This window comes from Pteronotus mesoamericanus, unplaced genomic scaffold (assembly GCF_021234165.1).
Source record: "Pteronotus mesoamericanus isolate MK-2021 breed Mesoamerican mustached bat unplaced genomic scaffold, CSHL_Meso_final contig_25, whole genome shotgun sequence".
In the NCBI taxonomy this organism is placed as follows: domain Eukaryota; kingdom Metazoa; phylum Chordata; class Mammalia; order Chiroptera; family Mormoopidae; genus Pteronotus; species Pteronotus mesoamericanus.
Genome location: NW_026555105.1, coordinates 16,139,781 through 16,158,993, shown reverse-complemented (window position 1 = coordinate 16,158,993; position 19,213 = coordinate 16,139,781). Strand labels below are relative to the sequence as shown.

The 19,213-nt window shown below is 48.8% G+C and overlaps 2 protein-coding genes and 1 pseudogene across 5 annotated transcripts in view; 2 read left to right on the top strand and 1 right to left on the bottom strand.

Moving 5' to 3' along the window:
• Positions 1–19,213, top strand: part of SRC (SRC proto-oncogene, non-receptor tyrosine kinase) — a 52,928-nt gene that overhangs the window by 10,563 nt on the left and 23,152 nt on the right. For all 4 annotated transcript variants that reach the window (XM_054573781.1, XM_054573780.1, XM_054573778.1 and 1 more), the window contains exon 2: positions 9,995–10,062. The gene's annotated coding sequence lies outside the window, so the exon portion shown is untranslated. The remainder of the gene's footprint in view (positions 1–9,994; positions 10,063–19,213) is intronic.
• On the top strand, positions 1,606–7,680 carry LOC129070917 (keratin, type I cytoskeletal 19-like). The gene is given in 8 exon segments (XM_054574145.1): positions 1,606–1,639; positions 2,310–2,451; positions 5,514–5,624; positions 6,164–6,258; positions 6,261–6,608; positions 6,611–6,659; positions 6,661–6,718; positions 7,084–7,680. Coding segments are annotated over 8 exon segments (1,434 nt in total).
• Positions 14,818–17,126, bottom strand: LOC129070916 (ATP synthase subunit g, mitochondrial-like; annotated as a pseudogene).

The following is a 19,213-nucleotide window of genomic DNA, read 5'->3' as shown; positions in this document are numbered from 1 at the left end:
GGGCTCTCTGCAGCTGCTCAGGCCAGAGCCTGGCTGATGAACTTGGGAAGGCCATTCCCTTCTCTGGACCACCTTCTCAGGGCCACGGCATGTCTGGCAAGTCTCAGGCCTACTGTGTGTGCTTTGTTCATTTATCCATCCATCCACCTACCCACCCACCCACCCATCACCCATCACCCCATCCACCCATCACGCCATCCACCCATCACCCATCACCCCATCCACCCATCACGCCATCCACCCATCACCCCATCCATCCATCCACTCACCCATCCATCCATCTGTCCACCCACCCATCCATCTACCCATCACCCCATCCATTCATCCACTCACCCACCCACCCATCGACCCACCCATCCACCCATCGCCCCATCCCTCCATCCACCCATCCGTTTGTTCATTCATTCATTCATTCATTCATTCATTCATTCCCAAGTACTCACTCCATGCTAGGCCCTGTGCTCTTGGCCAGTGTCCATCCTGACCAGATGGTGCCTAAGCATCCCAGCTGTTAACTATTTCGAATATTACACCCACTACAAACTATTCATCTGAGAGTGTGACAGAAGTGGCCCCTGACCTTATCAGACATGTACTCACGCAGTGTGTATCAGCACTATGGTCCGTGCTAGGAAGGAAAAGTTGAAGGTTCTCACTTGGGCTGGGGGAGGTCAGAAAGGCCTTCTGTGAGGAGGTAGCTTTTAAAATGGGACTTATAGAGCAGAGCTGTCTGGGTGTGTTGGCCTTTAGACAGGTGGTCAGGAAAGGCCTCTCTGAGTAGGCGTGAGGCATCAGGTGTATCGATATCCAGGGGAAGTGGGGAAGTGTGTGCTGGCGGGGGGAGGGGGGGAACAGCACGTACAAAGGCCCTGAGGCAGGGGTGTACTGGATCCTCAGGGAAAGGAGAAGCAGCTGGTCTGGAAGCAGAATGAGCAAAGGGGGCGGGGCTGGTAAAGTCCACTGTAAGGCCTCGGAGGCCCCTGAGAGGACTTTGTCCTTAGTCTTGGAGTGTAGGGGCTGTGAGGCAAATTAAGCAGGAATGACCGGTTCAGATTGACATTTCAGAAAGGCTCTCTGACCCCAATTGGCCAGCCTGGAGGAAGAGGCTGGGCCTAGGCTAGAGGGTGGTGGCGGTGGGAGGGGAGGGAGGGGATTCAGGCTGTGCTTGGAGATGGGACTGGCAGGTTTGGGACTGGGTTCCATGGGAGATGTGAGAAATCACCCTTCCTCTCTGGGGCTGCTGGTAGTGAGGGGCCGAGGCCCTGCCGCAGACCTCTGTGGGATTCAGGTTCATGTCTGTCCCCTGCCCCCCCTCACCCCCAGCTCCCTAATCCGTCTAGAGGCACACAGGCCCAGCAGCTTCTCCACCTTGTCCTGAGGGCTGGACTGAGTCCTCCAGTTCCTGCGGCTTTAAGCAATGGTATACCTTAGGTGACACTCTCAGAATCCTTCCGATTTCACAGATGAGAAAACTGAGTAACTGTCCCTACCTCACAGCGCTGCAGGAGAGACCAGATGGAACAGTGCATGTAGAGCGCCAATGCCAGGCTTCCAGGTGTTCAGTAATCAGCAGGTACTATTGCTGTTTCTGTGGGGAGTAAGGGCATGTATGCGAGCCTGGTCTCTGGCCCTGTCCACTGTGAGAGCTGGGCTTCGGGGTAGGGCTGGAGTTGCTGAGTGGCCGCTTCTAGATAACTTAGCACCTTGGGATAGAAGGTACCTGGAACTGAAGCCGAACGCCACTTTCCACTTGGGGAAACTGAGTCCAAAAGGGCACAAGATTGGCTCAGGGCTACACAGTACTCGGGACAGAGCAGGGTTTTTACCAGGCCTCCTGCTGCTTTGTCCTGCTCCAGTGCCCCCACGTCTGGGGCTTGCCCTTCCCTCTAAGGCTTCCAGACTGTGGGCTGGGTCCTGGCAAGAAGGGACCATGCCGTCTACCATGTATCAGGACCTTGAGGCTGGAAAAGGGTCCCCTTCCTGCCCGGGAAGAAACGTAAGAGCTTTCAGGGGCTGGAACAGTACCGTCTCTATAGGACTGGAATTGGTGGGAGTTCCACGGCCCCCTTGCTTAGCCTTCGCCCTCTCCAGGCTGCGGGTCTGGTCCCTGGCACACCCCTCTATCCCTCTGCCAATGCCAGCTGGAGCCTGCAGCGTCCCGGCCCCGCCCCAGCCACACTGGCAGAGCCGGTTTGAGGCCTGTCAGCCCTTAGCGTGTTTGCAGCGTGAACATGGGACCAGACACGTTCTGGCTGCACTGGCCCACAGACGGCCCCCGGCTCACTCGTCACTCACTCTTGCTCATTCAGCAAACATCCCCTGGTACCTGGTGCGTGTCCCAGCTCCTGCTGGCGGGGCTCGGGGCCTGGAGTTGTCTCGGACTTGCACGCCACTCTGTGTATGTGCGGGTGGTCAGAGGCTCTGCCACCTGGGCATGCTGAGCAGTGGCAGGTGAGCACAGTGGTCAGGGCATAGGCTGTGGTGGGGCTGGGCAGACCCAGGCCTGAGGCCTGACCTCTTCAGTGTGAGTAGGACCCATTGATCCCTCCCTGCATCCCTCCCTCCCTCTGTCCTTCCTGCCATCGGTTCTTTCTCCCCCTCCCTCCTTTCCACAAATATTTCCTGAGCCCTCCTATATGCCAGACAATGTTCTAGAGCAGGGGGCCACCCTGGAAGAAGAAGAGTTGTCTTGGGCCACACGTAAAATGCATTGTGATGTTGAATCACAAAAAAAATCTCATAATGTTTTAAGTAAATCTACGATTTTGTGTGGGGCTGCATTTGTAGCCATCCTGCGCCGCATGTGGCCTGTGGGCCGTGGGTTGGACACCCCGGTTCTAGAGGCTGAAGATACAGCAAAGTACCAATCAGACAAAAGTCCCAGCTCTTGCAAAGCTGGCATTCTAGGTGGGGAGACATAAACACAGCAAATAAGGAAACTGTGCACACGGTCTGTAGGAGAGTGACAAGTGCCACAGATCAAATGTAAACCAGGGAAGGGGTTGGAATGCTGGCTGGGGCATGGAGAAGGGACTGTAATTAGATAGTGCGCGCTGGGAAGAAAGACGCCTCCCAGAAGCTCACATCCAAGGAGGGGGGGCAGACTGTTGTTGCTCCCTGGGGGAAGGGAATGTGGGGAGAGGGGACAGCCAGTTCTAAGACCCTAAGGCAGGGCGGTGCTGGAGGGTAGGAATCTAGGAGAAACAGGGAACAGAATGGTGAGGAGTAGAATGGAAGGAGAAAAGGGCAGAAAGATTGAGGGGCCCATTAGGGAGGGCCTCTGGAACATTCTGACGTTGGCTTTTGACTCTGAGTGAGGCGGGGGCCATGGGACCGTTCAGAGCGCATCTGGCTGCCGTGTGGAGAACAGACTGGGCTGGGGTGAGGGCGGAGGCAGGTGGATTGCTGCTTGCATCCCGCGGGCGGAGGGGGCGATGCTGATTTGCCCAGGCTGGGGCAGTTGGTGGGAAGGGGAAGGGGACCAAACATTGTTTTTGCATTATTTCATTTAATCATTTTTTTAAAAGTCTTTATTATGGAGGCATATTAGTAAAATGATCCCCCACAAACCCCTCACTGGGCCCCAACACCACTACCCTATGGCCTCTCCTGCTCACTCTGCACCCTTTCTGCCCCCCCCATCCTGTGCCATTTTAAAGCAAATCCCGCATGTCATATTTCATGTGTAAATCTAAAAGATAAGGACTCATGTTAAGAAAGTAGCCCCCAAACCGTAATCCATCTAAAAGAAATGAACAATATGTCTTTAATGTCAGCAAAAATCCCCTTCTCCCCCAGATATATTTTGAGGTACGCCTGGACCTCTCCCTCTTTACCACAATGTGAACTTCACAAAAGACCCCCCTCCCAGGCTCTTGTGAGAGAACCCAGGTAGGATGCTGAGCACAGGGCCTGGTGTGCATACAGTAGGCACTCAACAAATAACAGCTGCTACTATTATGGATTGATGGCAAACACTTATGGAACATTTCCTAGGATCTGGGCTCTGTTATAAGTTTTTCATGAATATGAATTCATTTAAACCTCACAACAATCCTTGGATATAGGTTATTATTTTTATCTCTATTTTATAGGTGAGGAAACAGAGGCACAGAGAGGTGGAATAACTTCCCCGAGATCACACAGCTACAAAGGCCCAGAGCCGGGTTTTGAATCTAGGCAGTTCTGCTCTTAATCCCCATGTGATGGGGGCTGTGTGAGCCCAGAAAAAAAGGGGTACCGTTCTCAGTTGGTGGGCGGGCAAGGTCAGGCATTGCCTGTGGTCAGACAATAGTGTGCTGGAGTTCATGGGGAGGTGGGGACACAGTGGCAGGGGAGGCAGGTCCTGAAGCTTCGGGGGAGGGATTAGCATGTGCAAAGATCTGGAGGCTGGAGAGTAATTATGAGATGAAGGAAGGGTCAAGGGGCAGAGAGGAGAGAGCATGCAGCGGCCCTCCTTCATCCTTGGCCTTGACCTTGTGAGCAGCAGGCAGGAGTTTTTTAAGGGTTTTGGCCATCTTGTTGACCACTGTCCCCAGCCTCAGGCTCAGATGCCTTCTTCCTCAGAGATCAGCCAGAGACCTTCTTACATGGATGAATAAAGGGAGGGCTGGGTCTTCCCAAGGTCACACATCCAGGCCACCTGTGGGTTTTAGTGTGGGGGGAGGGGAGGTTGAGCTCAGCCTGATTGTGTGGAGGGGCCTGGCCACCAGGTGCTCCTGCCTACCAGTGTCCCTGAAGGGAGTTACTGTATGCGTGTGGGTGAGGAGGAAGGGGCACTGTGTGTTCTCAGAACAGAGACGCAGCCACAGCTGCTGGCAGGAAATAGCGGGCACCGTGGGCAGGGGCCGGCTGGTGACTGTCCCCCAAGGCCCATCAGCCGTCAGCTAGTGGGGGTGCGGCAGCTGGGAGGCCCCGGGGGAGATGACCTTGGGTAAGGTGGGAGAGAACAAAACAAGTCACTTCATTGTTCCCTGTGGTCACCCCCTGATACTGGGGGCCGCTGAGGAGTCCTTGGCAAGCCGCGGCCTCTGTCCAGGTGCGGACGCTGAGGCCTGAGAGGAGGCATGAGCTCCCTGGGTTGATTCCGGCGGGGGCCTTCCACTCAGCCATGGGGTGGGTGGCCCTCATCAGGCCAGGCCAGGCGGTACCTGGCTGGGTTCCTGAGACCGGCCTGCCTGGTCTGAGGGTTTGAGGCCAGCACCTCCTCGCCCAGCCCCATCACAGCCCAGGACTCTTGAGCCTGGTGCTCTGAGAATCTTATCTTTAGTCCCGCTGCCCACACCCTCATTCGAGGTCTGGCCTTTGCCTTGCTGTGTGACCTGGGGCTGGGCACACCCCTCTCAGACCTTCTCATGCCTGTTCCAAAGTCCAGCAGTGACCCAGTTAGGCTGGGACCCACTTAGTCCAGATCTCTCACTTGATAACTCCCTGCACGTGTACCTTTCCCACCTCAGGGCCTTTGCACATGCTGTGCCCACCTCCTGGGTTGCCCTCCCCATGCCTCCTTGCAGGTGCGGTGGACAGAGGATGGGCTTTGGCATCACTAGGGTCTGGGCTGGCATCCTGGCTCTGCACTGCCTGACTGTGGCAGCTCCCTGGAGCCCCCTGGTCCTCAGTGTAAAGTGCGCCTGGCCACAGCTTGCTCCAGGGTTGTTGGGAGCACTGAGGGGGTGGCATAACCCCTTGCTGGGAAGACATGAGGGGGGAAGTTTAAGTCTCAACACCCCCATGAGCGCGCCCCATTCCACCCTGCCAGCCTGCACCGGAGCAGCGCACAGCACTGAGTCTGGGGAAGGGGGCTAAGCAGTCCCTGGACCCTACCAAGAAAGGCCCAGCCTCAGCCTTCTTCCTTGGCCCTTTCCAGGGGCCCTGGGTATCAGCCCCTCTTTAGGGAGGGACTTGTCACTCAGCTGCTGAGAGGTGGGATTTTAATCACATCATTTAACCTGTCCATGCTTCAGTTTCTCCCATCTGTAAAATAGGGTAATAGGAATGGTACATAGTAGGTACTAAATAAATATTAGCTATTACTACTGTCATTACTCATATCCCCCCGCTTTGAGGCAGGAGTCCTTTCTATATTAAAAAGCCATCTATTGACTCCTCCCACCGACCATAGCTCCTCTGACTAGGGTTGTCGCATCCTCTTTTGCTATGACAGCTATCACCAGTCATTGGTCTCCTCCTTCTACGGGGGCCTGGGTGGCAGCACCATGGGCTTCGGAGCAAGAGGCACCTACTGCGCGCCCCGCATCCGTCGGGTGTGTCGGTGTCCTCCACCCGCTTCGTCCTCCTCTGTGGGCTACTGGGCAGCTGTGTGCATGCCCTGGCTGGGTCTGACAGGCTTCTGGAGGGCAACGAGAAGGTGACCATGCAGAACCTCAGTGACCGCCTGGCCTCCTACCTGGAGAAGGTGCGTGCCCTGGCTGCAGCCAGCGGGGACCTGGAGGCGAAGATCCATGACTGGTACCAGAAGCAAGGGCCTGGGCCTGCCTGCAACTACAGCCACTGCTGCCAGACCACTGAGGAGCTGCGGGACAAGATTCTTGTCACCATTGGGAGCGCTGAGATTGTCCTGCAGATCACCAGTGCCCGCCTGGCTGCAGATGATTCCGAACCAAGTTCGAGATGGAGCAGGCCCTGCGCAGGAGTGTGGAGGGGACATCGAGGGTCTGCCCAAGGAGCTGACCTGGCCAGGGCCCATCTGGAGATGCAGGTCGAAGGCCTGAAGCAGGGGTTTCCAACCTTTTGGCATCTTGGGCTACACTGGAAGAAAAAGAGTCATCTTGGGACACACATTAAGTACACAAACACTAACAAAAACTGATGAGCCAATAAAAGGGTCCGAGCATAATTTTTGTGATACCCGCTACCACAGATAAGCAAAAATTCCTCATAATAACCCTAGTTATGCAGCGGCCCTTTTGATAATCTTTTAAAATCATCAAGCAGATCCCAAGTTTGTGATCACTGATATAGAAAATGTACATATCTAAGTAATAAAACTAAGCAATGTTTTAAGTAAATATATGATTTTGTGTTAGGCCTCATCCTGGGCCACATGAGGTCCACAGGCCGAAGGTTGGACGCCCCGGCCTGAAGGAAGAGGTGGCCTACCTGAAGAAGAACCACAAGAAGGAAATCAGTGCCCTGAAGGGCCAGGTGGGTGGCCAGGTTGGTGTGGAGGTGGATTCTGCTCCTGGCATTGACCTTGCCAAGATCCTGAGTGATAGGACAAGCCAATATGAGGTCATGGCTGAGAAGAAGCAGAGGGACGCGAAATCCTGGTTCACCAGCCAGACTGAGGTGCTAAAGTGGGAGGTCGCTAGCCACATGGAGCAACTGCATATTAGCAAGACGGAGGTCGCTGACCTCTTCCACAGCCTGCAGGGGCTGGAGACGGAGCTGCAGTCCCTGCTCAGCATGAAAGTTGCCCTGGAAGGCATGCTGGCGGAAACGGAGGCTTGCTTTGGAGCCCAGCTGGCGCAGGGCCACACACTGATCAGCAGCACCGAAGCCCAGCTGAGTGATATTCGTGCTGACACTGACCAGCAGAACCTGGAGTACCAGCAGCTCCTGGACATCAACACGCCGCTGGAACAGACTGCCCCCTACTGCAGCCTCCTTGCAGGCCAGGATGCCGGCTACAACAACCTGCCCACCAGCAAGACAGCCTGAGTGCAGCCGCCTCTGGGCTTCCTGCTTCCAGCAGAGGCATGGGTGCTCCTGGGTAGGGGCATGGGAGGGGAGGGACCCTCACCCCTGGCTCCTCCTCTGACCTGTCAGTAAAATTTTATGCTCCGCCCTCCACGTCCCCCCCCCCCGCCCCACCGCCAAAAGGCACCTGTAGAAAAAAACACCCCAGTTGAGGAATTCTTTTGAGAGTCCGAAGGAAGGAGGGAATCAGGTAAAGATCATTGCCCATGGGGAGTGTCCCTTCTTGTATGGGAAGTCACATGGGAGGCAAGAAAGGGACGCAGCCCCGATCTGTGAAATGGGCACATGGGGCAGTGCTCTCATCCACGTGGCCTCAGCCCAGCTTGCTCCTCTGTGGATGGGTCCAGTGCTGGCAGTACCTGCCCCGCAGGGCTGTGGTGAGGAAGGATGGGACATCGCGGGGGGGGCCTCAGTCTTGGAAGTCTAGAGGCGTCATGCGTTCGCTCCATGAGTGGCCCCTCTGCTGTGGGACCTTGGGCCAGCGACTCTCCCTGCCCTGGCCTCCATTTCCCCGTATGGAAAATGGACTGGCCAAGGGGCCCTGTGTAGTCCCTCGCATAAGGACACCCAGCGAGAGCCTGCTGGGACCAGGGGCCTTGGGAGAGGGGCTGACAGTGGCCTGGGGCCAGGAGGACCAGGATTCCCAGCAGGCTCTCTGCTGTCTTGGATGGTGCCCGGGGCACCTGGTTGCCTTTCTCAGCCTCTCTGGCTGGTTGTCCCTGTGTAGCAGGGTCCTGGTAGGAGCTGGAGACCTGAACAGTGGCAGTGGAAATAATAATGTTAGCAGCAATATCAAGGGCCCACTCATCAAGCATGGCCTGTGTGCCAGGGCTTTGCATGGGTGAGCTCGTTGGCCTTTGCAACTGCCTGGGTATGACTGTGGGCGTCTCCATGGTACTGAAGGAGGTTTCCGTCAGCTTTCCCAGACTCCTCCCATGGGTCACAGCAGGGACCCCCCCACACCCCGCCCCAACCATGATGCTATACCCCACCTAGCAGTGCTCTTCCCTACCTGGCTTGGACAGGTGACTGATGTGGACTTCCCGTTCCCCTCTCTCCAGAGCCAGGACAATGGCTGCCAACGGGCCGTGTCCACCCCCACAGCCTCCTCCCCCCCTCCAAACATTCCTGCCACAACCTCCACCACCCACTCTTCCCACCCCTGTTGGGCCGTTGTTATCAGGAGACATTCCTGGGCTGGCTGAGAACACCTTCCACCTGGGCCCTGCTGAGAGGGGGTGTGATCACTGATACAGGCCTTGCCAGTGGCTCCGTGGGGGGATGGGCCCAGGGGCACAAGGCTTCAAAGCCCAGACAACCTGAGCCTGCTTGGTGATGTTGTCTCTTGCGAACTGGGTGACCTTAGGCAATCGGCTTGACCTCTGCGCCTCAGTTTCGTCTTCTGCAAGTGGGGCTGTCCACGTGGGGCCGCAGTGGGTTCGCGTGGGCTCGTGCGTGTTGTGCGTTCCTTCGCGTGGTGCCTGGCACATGGGAGTCTCCCTCCTCATCAACCAGCCGTTGCCCCTCCTCTTCGTGGGTCCGCAGTTTAGACGGCATCCGTACCTACCTTCTGCTGAGTGCACTTCGGGAGGACCCCTGTGGGCTTTCTCTTCTCTGGCCTTTGGGACTAGGAGAGGGCAGAGCTGGGAGAGGCTGTTCTCAGAAGTTGAGAACCTGCTCTGTGACCTCAGCCAGCACCTCTCCGTCTCCGAGCCTCCTTTTCCTGGTCTCCTCTGTGAGCACTTGGACCCCGCTGAGGCCCTAGACCCCGCCCTCATTGTCCCAGTCACTGCACTCTGTCCTTCCTCCCTTGACAGATCCAGCCACTCCGTCTTTTCTTTGTCTTTCCCATTATGGTGCCTGGCACACAGTAGGTACTCAGCTAAGCTTTGTTGAAGGAGCCAATCAGTGCACAATGATTGAGTGATACCTAGGGCTTCCCTACTTCCAGGCCCTTTGCCAGGAGCACCATACCCCGTCATCATCTCAACTTGTGGAACCCCTTGTCCTTGAGGCCGCCTCTTCCAGGAAGCCTCTCCCAGTGTCTGCCAAGTTGGAGGGAATTGCTGGTGCTCTGAATGCTTGGTCTGAGACTCTCTGATGGCACCTGTTAGAGTCCACCCTTGGTATACATAATGCCATATGAATAAACCAGCTGGAGCTGTGCACTTACTAGGAGCCACGCTCAGTGGGGAGCCCTGGGCCTGTGGTGTCTTATTTAATCCTCCACAACAGCCTTGCAAGGTAGAGCTTATTATTATCCCTCCCTTTGCAGAATTCAGAGGCTCAGAGAAGTGAAGTAATTGCCCCACAATGAGAGAACAAGCCAGGATTTGAAACCAGGTAAGCCTCTATTTTTTCTTGAAAAGGAAAGAAAATACATTAATACACACACAGTAAAAAAAATAATTCAAACAGTACAAAAGAAGACAGGGGAAAGTAAGTTTCTCTTGCGCTCAGGTCTCCTTCCTGGAGGCATCCACTTAGAGGCGTTTCTGGTGTATTCTTTGAGGGAGATCCAGGCATATATAAGCATATATGTCAGAAAAATTTTTAAAAAATGGTAGCACATTGTATACCCTGTTCTATACCTATGTCCTGTTGACAGTATACCTTGGAGATCATTTTGTGCTGCTGCTTTCTTCATCATGGTTGTGTAGTATTCACTGTGTGCATGGAGAACAGGCTTTATTTAATTATCAAGGAATATTTTGGTGGTTTCCAACCTTTGCTTATCGGAGACAGTTCTGCAATGAATAACCCCGTCATGTGCTTAGCGTTCATATGTGAGAATACCCTTAGGATTAAGGCCAAGTTGCAGGTCATAGGGTGTGTGCAGTTGTCATTTTGATGTATACTTTGCCAGATCGTCCCTCAGGGAGGCTACACTGAAGGACCCTCACGCCATACCCCCCGGTTCATCTCACACTCACCAACATAAGTTGCCAAAGAATTTTGGGATCTTTGCCAATCTAATAGATGAACGGTGGCCTCTAGTGTAGTTTTTTTTTCCAATATATTATTTTATTAAAATTTTTTAAAAATTGAATTTATTGGGGTGACATTGGTTAATAAAACCATAGAGATTTCAAGTGTACGACGTTGTAACACATCATCTGCACACTGCATCTTGCCCTCACCACCGAGTTGTTTTTGATGTGGTCTTTTGGGTATGGCTTCTTTCACTTAGCATAATGTCTTCAAGGTTAATTCATGGTGTGGCGTGTATCAGTACTTCATTTGATTGTATCTATCCTGCTGGATGTGAAGTTGCATCTCTTTGTGGTTTTGATTGGCATTTCCCTAATGATGAATGATACTGAGCATTTTCTCATGCAGTCATTAGTCATTGGAATATCTTCTCTGGAGAAATGTCTATTCAAATCCTTTGCTCATTTTTAATTGGGTCGTTTGTCTTTTTGTTTTTGAGTTACAAGAGTTCTTTATATATTCTGGATACAAGTTCCTTATCAGATATGTGGGTTGCAAATATTTTCTCCCATTCTGTGGATTCTTTTTTATTTTTAAAGATTTTATTTACTTATTTATATACTTTTTAGAGAGGGGAAGGGAGGGAGAAAGAGGCAGAGAGAAACATCAATGTGAGAGAGAAACATATTGAGCAGTTGCCTCTCCTACACATCCTCTCTGGGGACCGAACGCACAACACAGGTATGTGTCCTGTCCAAGAATTGAACCAGCTACCTTTTGGTTTGCAGGATGATACCCAACCAACTGAGCCATACTGGTCAGGTCTCTGTGGATTCTTTTTATTTTCTTCATTGTGTCCTTTGGAATGCATACACTTTTAATGCTGATTAAGTCCAGTTTATCTTTTGTTGCTTGTGCACCAAGAAACCATTGTGCACCATGGATGTGAAATTGATGCTTATATGTTCTTATAAGAATTTTAAAAGTTTTACCTTGTATGTTAGATTTGTGATCTATTTTGACTAAATTGCTGTGTAGAGTTTGAAGAAGGAGTCCAGCTTCCTTGTTTTGCATGTGGATATCCAGTTGTTCCTACACCACTTGTTCAAAAGATTCTTCTTTCCCAATAGAATTGTATAGGCACCCTTGTCAAAAATCATTGTAAATGTAAGGTAGTTTATTTCTGACCTCTAAATTCTGTCCATTGACGTATAAGTCTGTCCTCATACCAGTACCACATCGTCTTTTATTTTTATTCTATTTTTTTCCATTGCCATTTAATCCTCTTACACCCCTGTCTCCCTGCAATCGCCACACTGTGGTCCATGTCCATGAGTCCTTTTTCCTTTTTGCTCAATCTCTCTACCCTCTAACCTCCCCTCCCCGCCTTAGCTGTCATCCTGTTCCCTATCTATGAGTCTCCGTTTTCGTTGTTAGTTCAGTATGTTCATCAGATTCCACATAGGAGTGAAATCATATGGTATTTGTCTTTCTCTGACTGGCTTATTTCACTTAGCATAATGTTCTCCAGGTCCATCCATACTGTCTCAAAGGCTAAAATTTTCTTCTTTTTTTATAGCCGAGTTGTATTCCACTGTGTAAATGTCCCATAGTTGTTTTATCCACTCATCTAGTGACGGATGCTTGGGCTGTTTCCATATCTTGGCAATTGTAAATAACACTGCAGTGAGCATAGGGGTGCTTATGTTCTTTTGAGTACCACATAGTCTTTTTATTTTTTTAAGATTTTAATTATTTATTTATTTTTAGAAAGAGGGGACGGGAGGGAGAAGGAGAGAAACATCGATGTGTAAGAGAAACATCAATAGGTTGCCTCACACATATTCCTAACTGGGGACCTGGCCTACAACCCAGGCATGTGCCCTCACTGGGAATTGAACCAGTGACCTTTTTGTTCTCAAGGTGGCACTCAATCCCCTGAACCAGGACCGCATAGTCCTGAACACTTTGCAGCAAGCTTCTTTTTTTTTTCTACATAATCTTTTTTCTTTTTTTAAATTCTCACCCGAGGACTATTTTTTAAATTGCTTGGCGAGAGAGAGATAGAAACAGAGAAACATCGATTGGTTGCCTTCTCAGATGTGTCCCTACAGGGGATCCAACCCTCAACCTAGGTATATGCCCTGACCTGGAATTGAACCTGCAGCCTTTCAGTCTACAGGATGATGCTCCAGACAACTGAAACGACACTGGCCAGGGCACAGCAAGTTTTGAAACTGAGAAGTGTTGTTTTTCTTTTTCAAGATTTGTTGGGCTATCCTGAATTCTTAACTTTCTATATGAATTTTAGGATCAGTTTTTCAATTTTTACAAAGTACCTAGCTGGGATTTTGATAGGGATTGAACTGAGTCTGTGGATGAATTTGGGAACTCTAGCCATCTTAGTAGTGTTTAGTCTTCCAGTCCATGAACATAGGATGTCTTTCCATTTATTTAGATCTCTAATTTCTTTTAACAACTTTTGTAGTTTTCAGAGTTTAAGGTTTGTACTCTTTTTTGTTAATCTTACTCCCAAGTATTCTTTTGATCTTGTAAATTGTTCTCTCAATTTTATTTTTGGATTGTTCATTGTTAGTCTATAGAAATACAATTTATTTTTATATATTGATCTTGAAACTCACTAAACTTGTTTATTAGTTCTAATAATTTTTTTAGTGGAATCCTTAGAAATTTCTATAAAAGCTCATGTCATCTGCAAATAGAGATAGTTTTACTTCTTTCTTTCCAACCTGAATGTCTTTTATTTCATATTCTTCCCTTATTGACTTAGCTGGAACCTCCAGTACTATGCTGAATAAATGTGGTAAGAGTGGACATCCTTGTCTTGTTCCTCATCTTAGGGGAAACATTCAATCCTTCACCATTAAGTATGATGTTAGATATGGGGTTTTCATAGATGTCCATAATCAGGTTGAGGAAATCCTTTCTCTTTCTAGTTTGTCGAGTGTTTTTATCATGAAAGGGTGTTCAATTACCACATAGTTGGATTATAGGACAAGGGTGTTGGATTACCACATACCAAATACTTTCTTCTGTGTCTAACGAGATTATAAAATGTTTTTGTCCTTTATTCTATTGGTATGGTGTATTACATTAATTACTTTTCAGAAGTTAAACCAACCTTTTATTCTTGGGGTCAATTTCACTTGGTGATGATGTGTAATTCTTTTTATATATTACTGGGTCCAGTTTGCTAGTATTTTGTTGAATATTTTTACGTCTTATATTCCTAAGAAATAGTGGTCTGTAGTTTTCTTATGATGTCTTTGTCTGTTTGGGTATTAGGGTAATACTGGCATTGTAGAACCATTGGGAAGTGTTCCCTAGTGAACAAGTGGTATTATTTCTTCTTTAAATGTTTGGTAGAATTCACCAGTGAAGCCATCTAGGCTTGGGTTTCTTTTTGTGGGAAGTTTAAAAATTACTAATCCAATCTCTTGTTTTAACTTTACTCAGGTTTTCTATTTTGTCTTAGTTTTGGTGTAGTATGTGTTTTTCTAGGAATTCATCCGTTTCATCCAAGTTATCTAACTTGTTGGCATAGCATTGTTCATGGCACTCTCTTATAGTCATTACTTCTTGGGTAGTATTTTAATTCTCACCCGAGGACTTTTTATAAAAAATATAGTTGCTATTTCTTGGGTAGTATTTTACTAGTAATAGCGACTATACTACCTCGGGTAGTATTGCATTGGTAGTATTAGCCTCTCTTTCATTCCTGATTTTAGTAATTTGAGTATTTTCTCTTTTTCTCTTGGTTGGTCCAGATAAAGATTTGTTAATTTTGTTGATCTTTTCAAAGAACCAACTTTTTGGTTTTGTTGATTTTCTCTATTATTTTTTATTTTCTATATTTCATTAATTTCTGCTTTAGTCTTTATTTCTTTCCTTTTAGTTGCTTAAGGATTTGTTTGCTCTTCTTTTTCCAGTGTCTTTTATTGACTGATTGATCAATTTTAGAGAGAGAGGAAGGGAGAGAGAGAGAGAGAGAAACATCAATTTGTTGTTCCACTTATTTATGCATTCTTTGGTTGATTTTTTTTTTTTTACATATCTTTTTTTAAATTCAAATACTATTCTAATCTCTCATGGTCCAAGAACATTCAAATAATAAACCAAAATGAGACAGATGTTAAAGATTGGTCTTCAGTCATTAAAGCCATTGATGCCACGCTTGCTTGTGATCTCACTAACGTAAAACCACATCCACACCTCAGTGGCCACCAAACCATGCAGCAAAGCTTCCTTAGCTGTGAGCTGTCTGAAGCTAGCAGTTTGAGCACTGTTGACTTGCTTTTCACAAGCTCTGAATAACTGTGGGGATCTTAGCAGGGGTTGGAAGAATCTATTAAGCCTTGGGATAGTGTCAAAATGTGGCCACTTGAGGCGCTGAGTAAGTCCAGCAGTGTTTACCAGCATGGGAGCCTTCAGCACAAGGCTATGGACAAATTTGGCCTTGGTTCCAGGGTGGAAATTCTCTTTGGTTGATTCTCGTATGTGCTCTGACCAGGGATCGAACCCACAACTTTGGCTTGTAAGGATGATGCTCTAACTCCTTTGCCATTGTCTTAAGGTGGAAGGTTAGGTTACTGATTTGAGACTTTCTTCTTTTTTTTTAAATATAGGCTTTTACAGCTATACATTTCCCTGAAGTTTTCCTTTACTGCATTCTGTGCATTTTGATATGTTGTGTCTTCATTTTCATTCATCTCGAAGTATTTTCACTGTTTTTTTGTGATTTCTCCTTAGACTCATTGGTTATTGAGGAATGTGTTAATTTTCACATATTTATAATTTCCCAAATTTCTTGGTTATTAATTACTTAACTCATCCCTTTGTGGTCATTAATAAGCTGTGTATGATTTCACTCCTTTTGAATTTATTGAGGCTTGTTTTATGGCTTAGCATATGGTCTATCCTGGACTATGTGCACTTGAAAGCATGCATAGTCTGATGTAGTTGGGTAGCTTGTGTAGTTTGAATGTGCATTAACCTTATAAGCATGGTTGAGCATCTTGTCATATGTTTAAGAGTCATTTGGTTTGCTCACTGTGGTTATTTTTCTTATTTTGTGGGAATGCAACATATATAAAGGGGAAAAAAAAGAACCTCTTGTCTATCATATCAGTTACAAATATTTTTTTCTAGCTTGTTGTTTGTCTTTTGAGTTTACGATGTTTATTGAGCCATACAAACATTTTAGATTTTTATGTAGATTGACTTATCACTTTAAGAATGATTCTTAGGTTTTGTGCCATGTTTGTAAATGTTTTTCCTATTCTGAGATTAGAAAATTTATTCTCCCCTCCCCTTTTTAGCGATTTATGGTTTTGTTTTTGTGGGATTCAAAACTGATTGATCAGGAATTTATAGGCATATGGAGTGAGACTGAGATTCAACTTTATCTGTCTTCTGATGGCAGATCATTGGCCCCAACTCTACCTCAAAAATAGTCTATCTTTTTCTTGCTGGTATAAAATGCTGCTTTTATTATATATTAAATTCCTATATCTTTGGGCCAATTTTTTGGACCCTCTAAACTGTTCCTCTAAACTGTCCACTGATTTGTCTGTTTTTGTGCTGACGTCACACACTTAAGTACTGTGATTTTATAGTAATTTTTACTACCTCTTTGGGCTATTTCCCTCTTGTTACTCTCCTTTCTAGGATTTTCATGACTACTCATATACATTTACTTATAAACTTTAAAATTGATTTTCTAGTTAAAAAAAATCCTGTAGGGGTTTTATTGATGTCACTTTTTAGATTAATTTAGGAAGAATTGATATTTTTATAATGCTTGGCTTTCTTTCATTTTATTTTCTGATTGTTGTTGGTATATAAATAATACTTTGTTGATTTTTAGATACTACGTTTTACTTTCCTACCACTTTACTTAATTAGCTTTTTGTTGATTAGTTTTGCAGCTGATTCTCTTGGATTTCCCAGATCTGCATTGATACCACCTGCAAATGATAATACTCACCTTTTCTTCTCTAATTCCATTTTATTTCTTCCATTCCTTTTTCTTAGCCCATTGCATTGGCAAGTATCTTAGAGTACAGTTAGTTAGTAGACATGTTTGTCTTTTCTGAACTCTTCCCTTGTGAAGCGGCATTTGTAGGCCTGGGCTCCCAATCAGCTCCTCCAGACCATCCCTCCAGGGCCATGCACAAGGTTTGGCACATAGTAGGAATTTTGGAAGTCTTTGCCTAATTGTAAGAGTGATTAGAAAAGAGAGCGGGGCCTGAAAACAATCTTCCTACAATAACGATGATAATAGCTAATATTCATTGAGCCATTCCTATGTACCAGTCACTTTATGTCTCATGTTTGCCCCATAACAAACCCAGTTACCTAGGAACAATTGTGCTGATTTTTTGATGAAGGGTAAACGGAAGCCCCCTTGAGGCTGCATGGCTAGGCAGTGGCAAGCTGGCATCCACACCTGGCATTCCGGCTACAGGCCTGTGTTTTTGACTCCATGATGCTGCTTCTTCCCCGGAGGGTCCAGCAGCAGGGGTGGCGATGGTGGTGGGGTGGTGGCGGTGCCTGGGCAGCGGGGTCTGTCAGCACAGCGACTGGGCCGTCAGAGGCGCGTTCCAATCGCATCTCCTGAACCTCGAGCACCCCGTTTCTGCTGCACTCACTTACTGTGTGGCCTCAGGCCGAGTTCTGGCTTCCCTGAACCTTAGTCCCGACTATAAAGTGGGTGCTGTTCTAGTTCCCCTTTCACTGTGCTGTCAGCACAATTGAGTGTTGACTGCTCGTCAGGTTCTCAGCTCCCTGCTCAGCATTCAAGGCACCGGACTCCTGCTTCCCCTCGCATTGCTCCTCTTGGCGCCTGTAATGATAAAAACAACATCGTGCCTTGTTTATTGAGCACTTATTCTGTGCCCTGCCCATGGACTCTGCCACGTAATTCTCGGATGTTAGGTTTCTCCATTTGAAAGATAAGGAGACTGAGAGGTGAAGTGACTTGTCCAAAAAGATTTAGCTAGTAAGTAGTGGAGCCAGGACTTGAACCCAGGTCTGACTGGGGTCCTTATTCTTACCTCCTAAGCTCCTGGCCTTCCCTCCACCCTTAGCAGAGGTGGAACTGATGTTCTTCAGAGTCGGGAAGGAAGGAGTGGGAATGGCATGACTAAACAGCGGTCTTTTCCGGACCCTTCTGGATGTTGTGAGCACTTGTGTACCTGGAGGGGGGCAGGGGAACTGAAGAAAGGCCTATGCGAAGGCCAGGTGGTGAGAGCCAGCGTGGCGCCCTCTGCAGGGGCCTGTGTGCAAGAGGGACGGCAGCACCGACTCTGGTGCGTTGTCTGTGTGGTTTACAGGGGTACCCCTGCTGGGAGGAGGGTGCGCTGGAGGGCCCTCTTTTGCTGCACCCAGGCCGGGAGAGGGGGGCCTGGCCTGAGGGAATGGAGATAGGGTGGGGGAGGATGCATTTGAGAAAGATAGCGGGGAGGATGGGAAACCAGCCCTGACGGCAACGCGGGGCGGGGGCAGCCTTAGGGAGAGATGCCATGTCAGGGTGGGACCCACTGAGCATGGCGTGTTGGCGACACTGAGGGGGCAGCGCTGGAGGGCGCATCCTGGCACCTCTCATGGGTAGTGATAACTCGGGCCTCTGCCTGGAGCCTGCGGTTGGGGATGGCTCCCCAGAGGAAAGGGGCCTCCTTCCTCTTGGAACCTCAGGCACCCCGGTACAGAGCCCCTGCCACTTCCCCTGGAGCCCCTGGGATCTATTTCTGCCTGGGAGTGTGCAAGTAAGTGGGGGAAGAGATGGGGGTGCTGGCCATTCTCAAATGAGCAGCTCATGGTGACTTGGCGTTTGGGCCCTGAGATGGGGTCGGGCCCCGAGGAAGGAGACTGAGGCCCAGGGGTCAGTCTCTCCCAAGGTCCCATAGCATAGTCGCAGCCCTGCAGGGACTAGATCCCACCTTAAATGTGCTCTCTTTCCTCAAGCACTCTGTACTTTGTCAGAAGCCTGAAACTTCCAGCCTGCTTTAGGAATGGGGCGGGACCGCCCTACCCACTCATGACACCGTCTGCCGAGGGCATCTGGCTGTTCCACGAGAGAGCGGTCCCACGGGTGGGAGGTGGGGCTCATGAGTTCCTCCACTGGACCCCAGGAGCCACCCTTGATTCCTTCCTCCCGTTGTGTTTTCCTGCTTCCACTTTTCATTTGCACTCTTGCTGTGTGACCTCAGGCATGTTCCTCAGCCTCTCTGTGCCTCAATTTCCTCATCAGTAAAATAGGGACACAATTGGTATCTGCCTCCTACATTATCGCTGGGATTTGATGAGTCAGTATTTGCCAGGTGCTTATAACAGGCTCAGTGCTAGGTCGGGGCTTTGGGAGGGTTTGAATATGATACTTGCAGATTGATACTTGGTCTCTAGAACATGAAGCTGCACAAACAAATCAGGATGCAAATCATATGTCTGTGCTCTTCAGTCTTTTATCCATTCTGCGGATATTTCCAGATTTCCTTGTAGGTGCCAGGCCCGTCCTGGTCACTGGGTATATAGAGGTTGATCT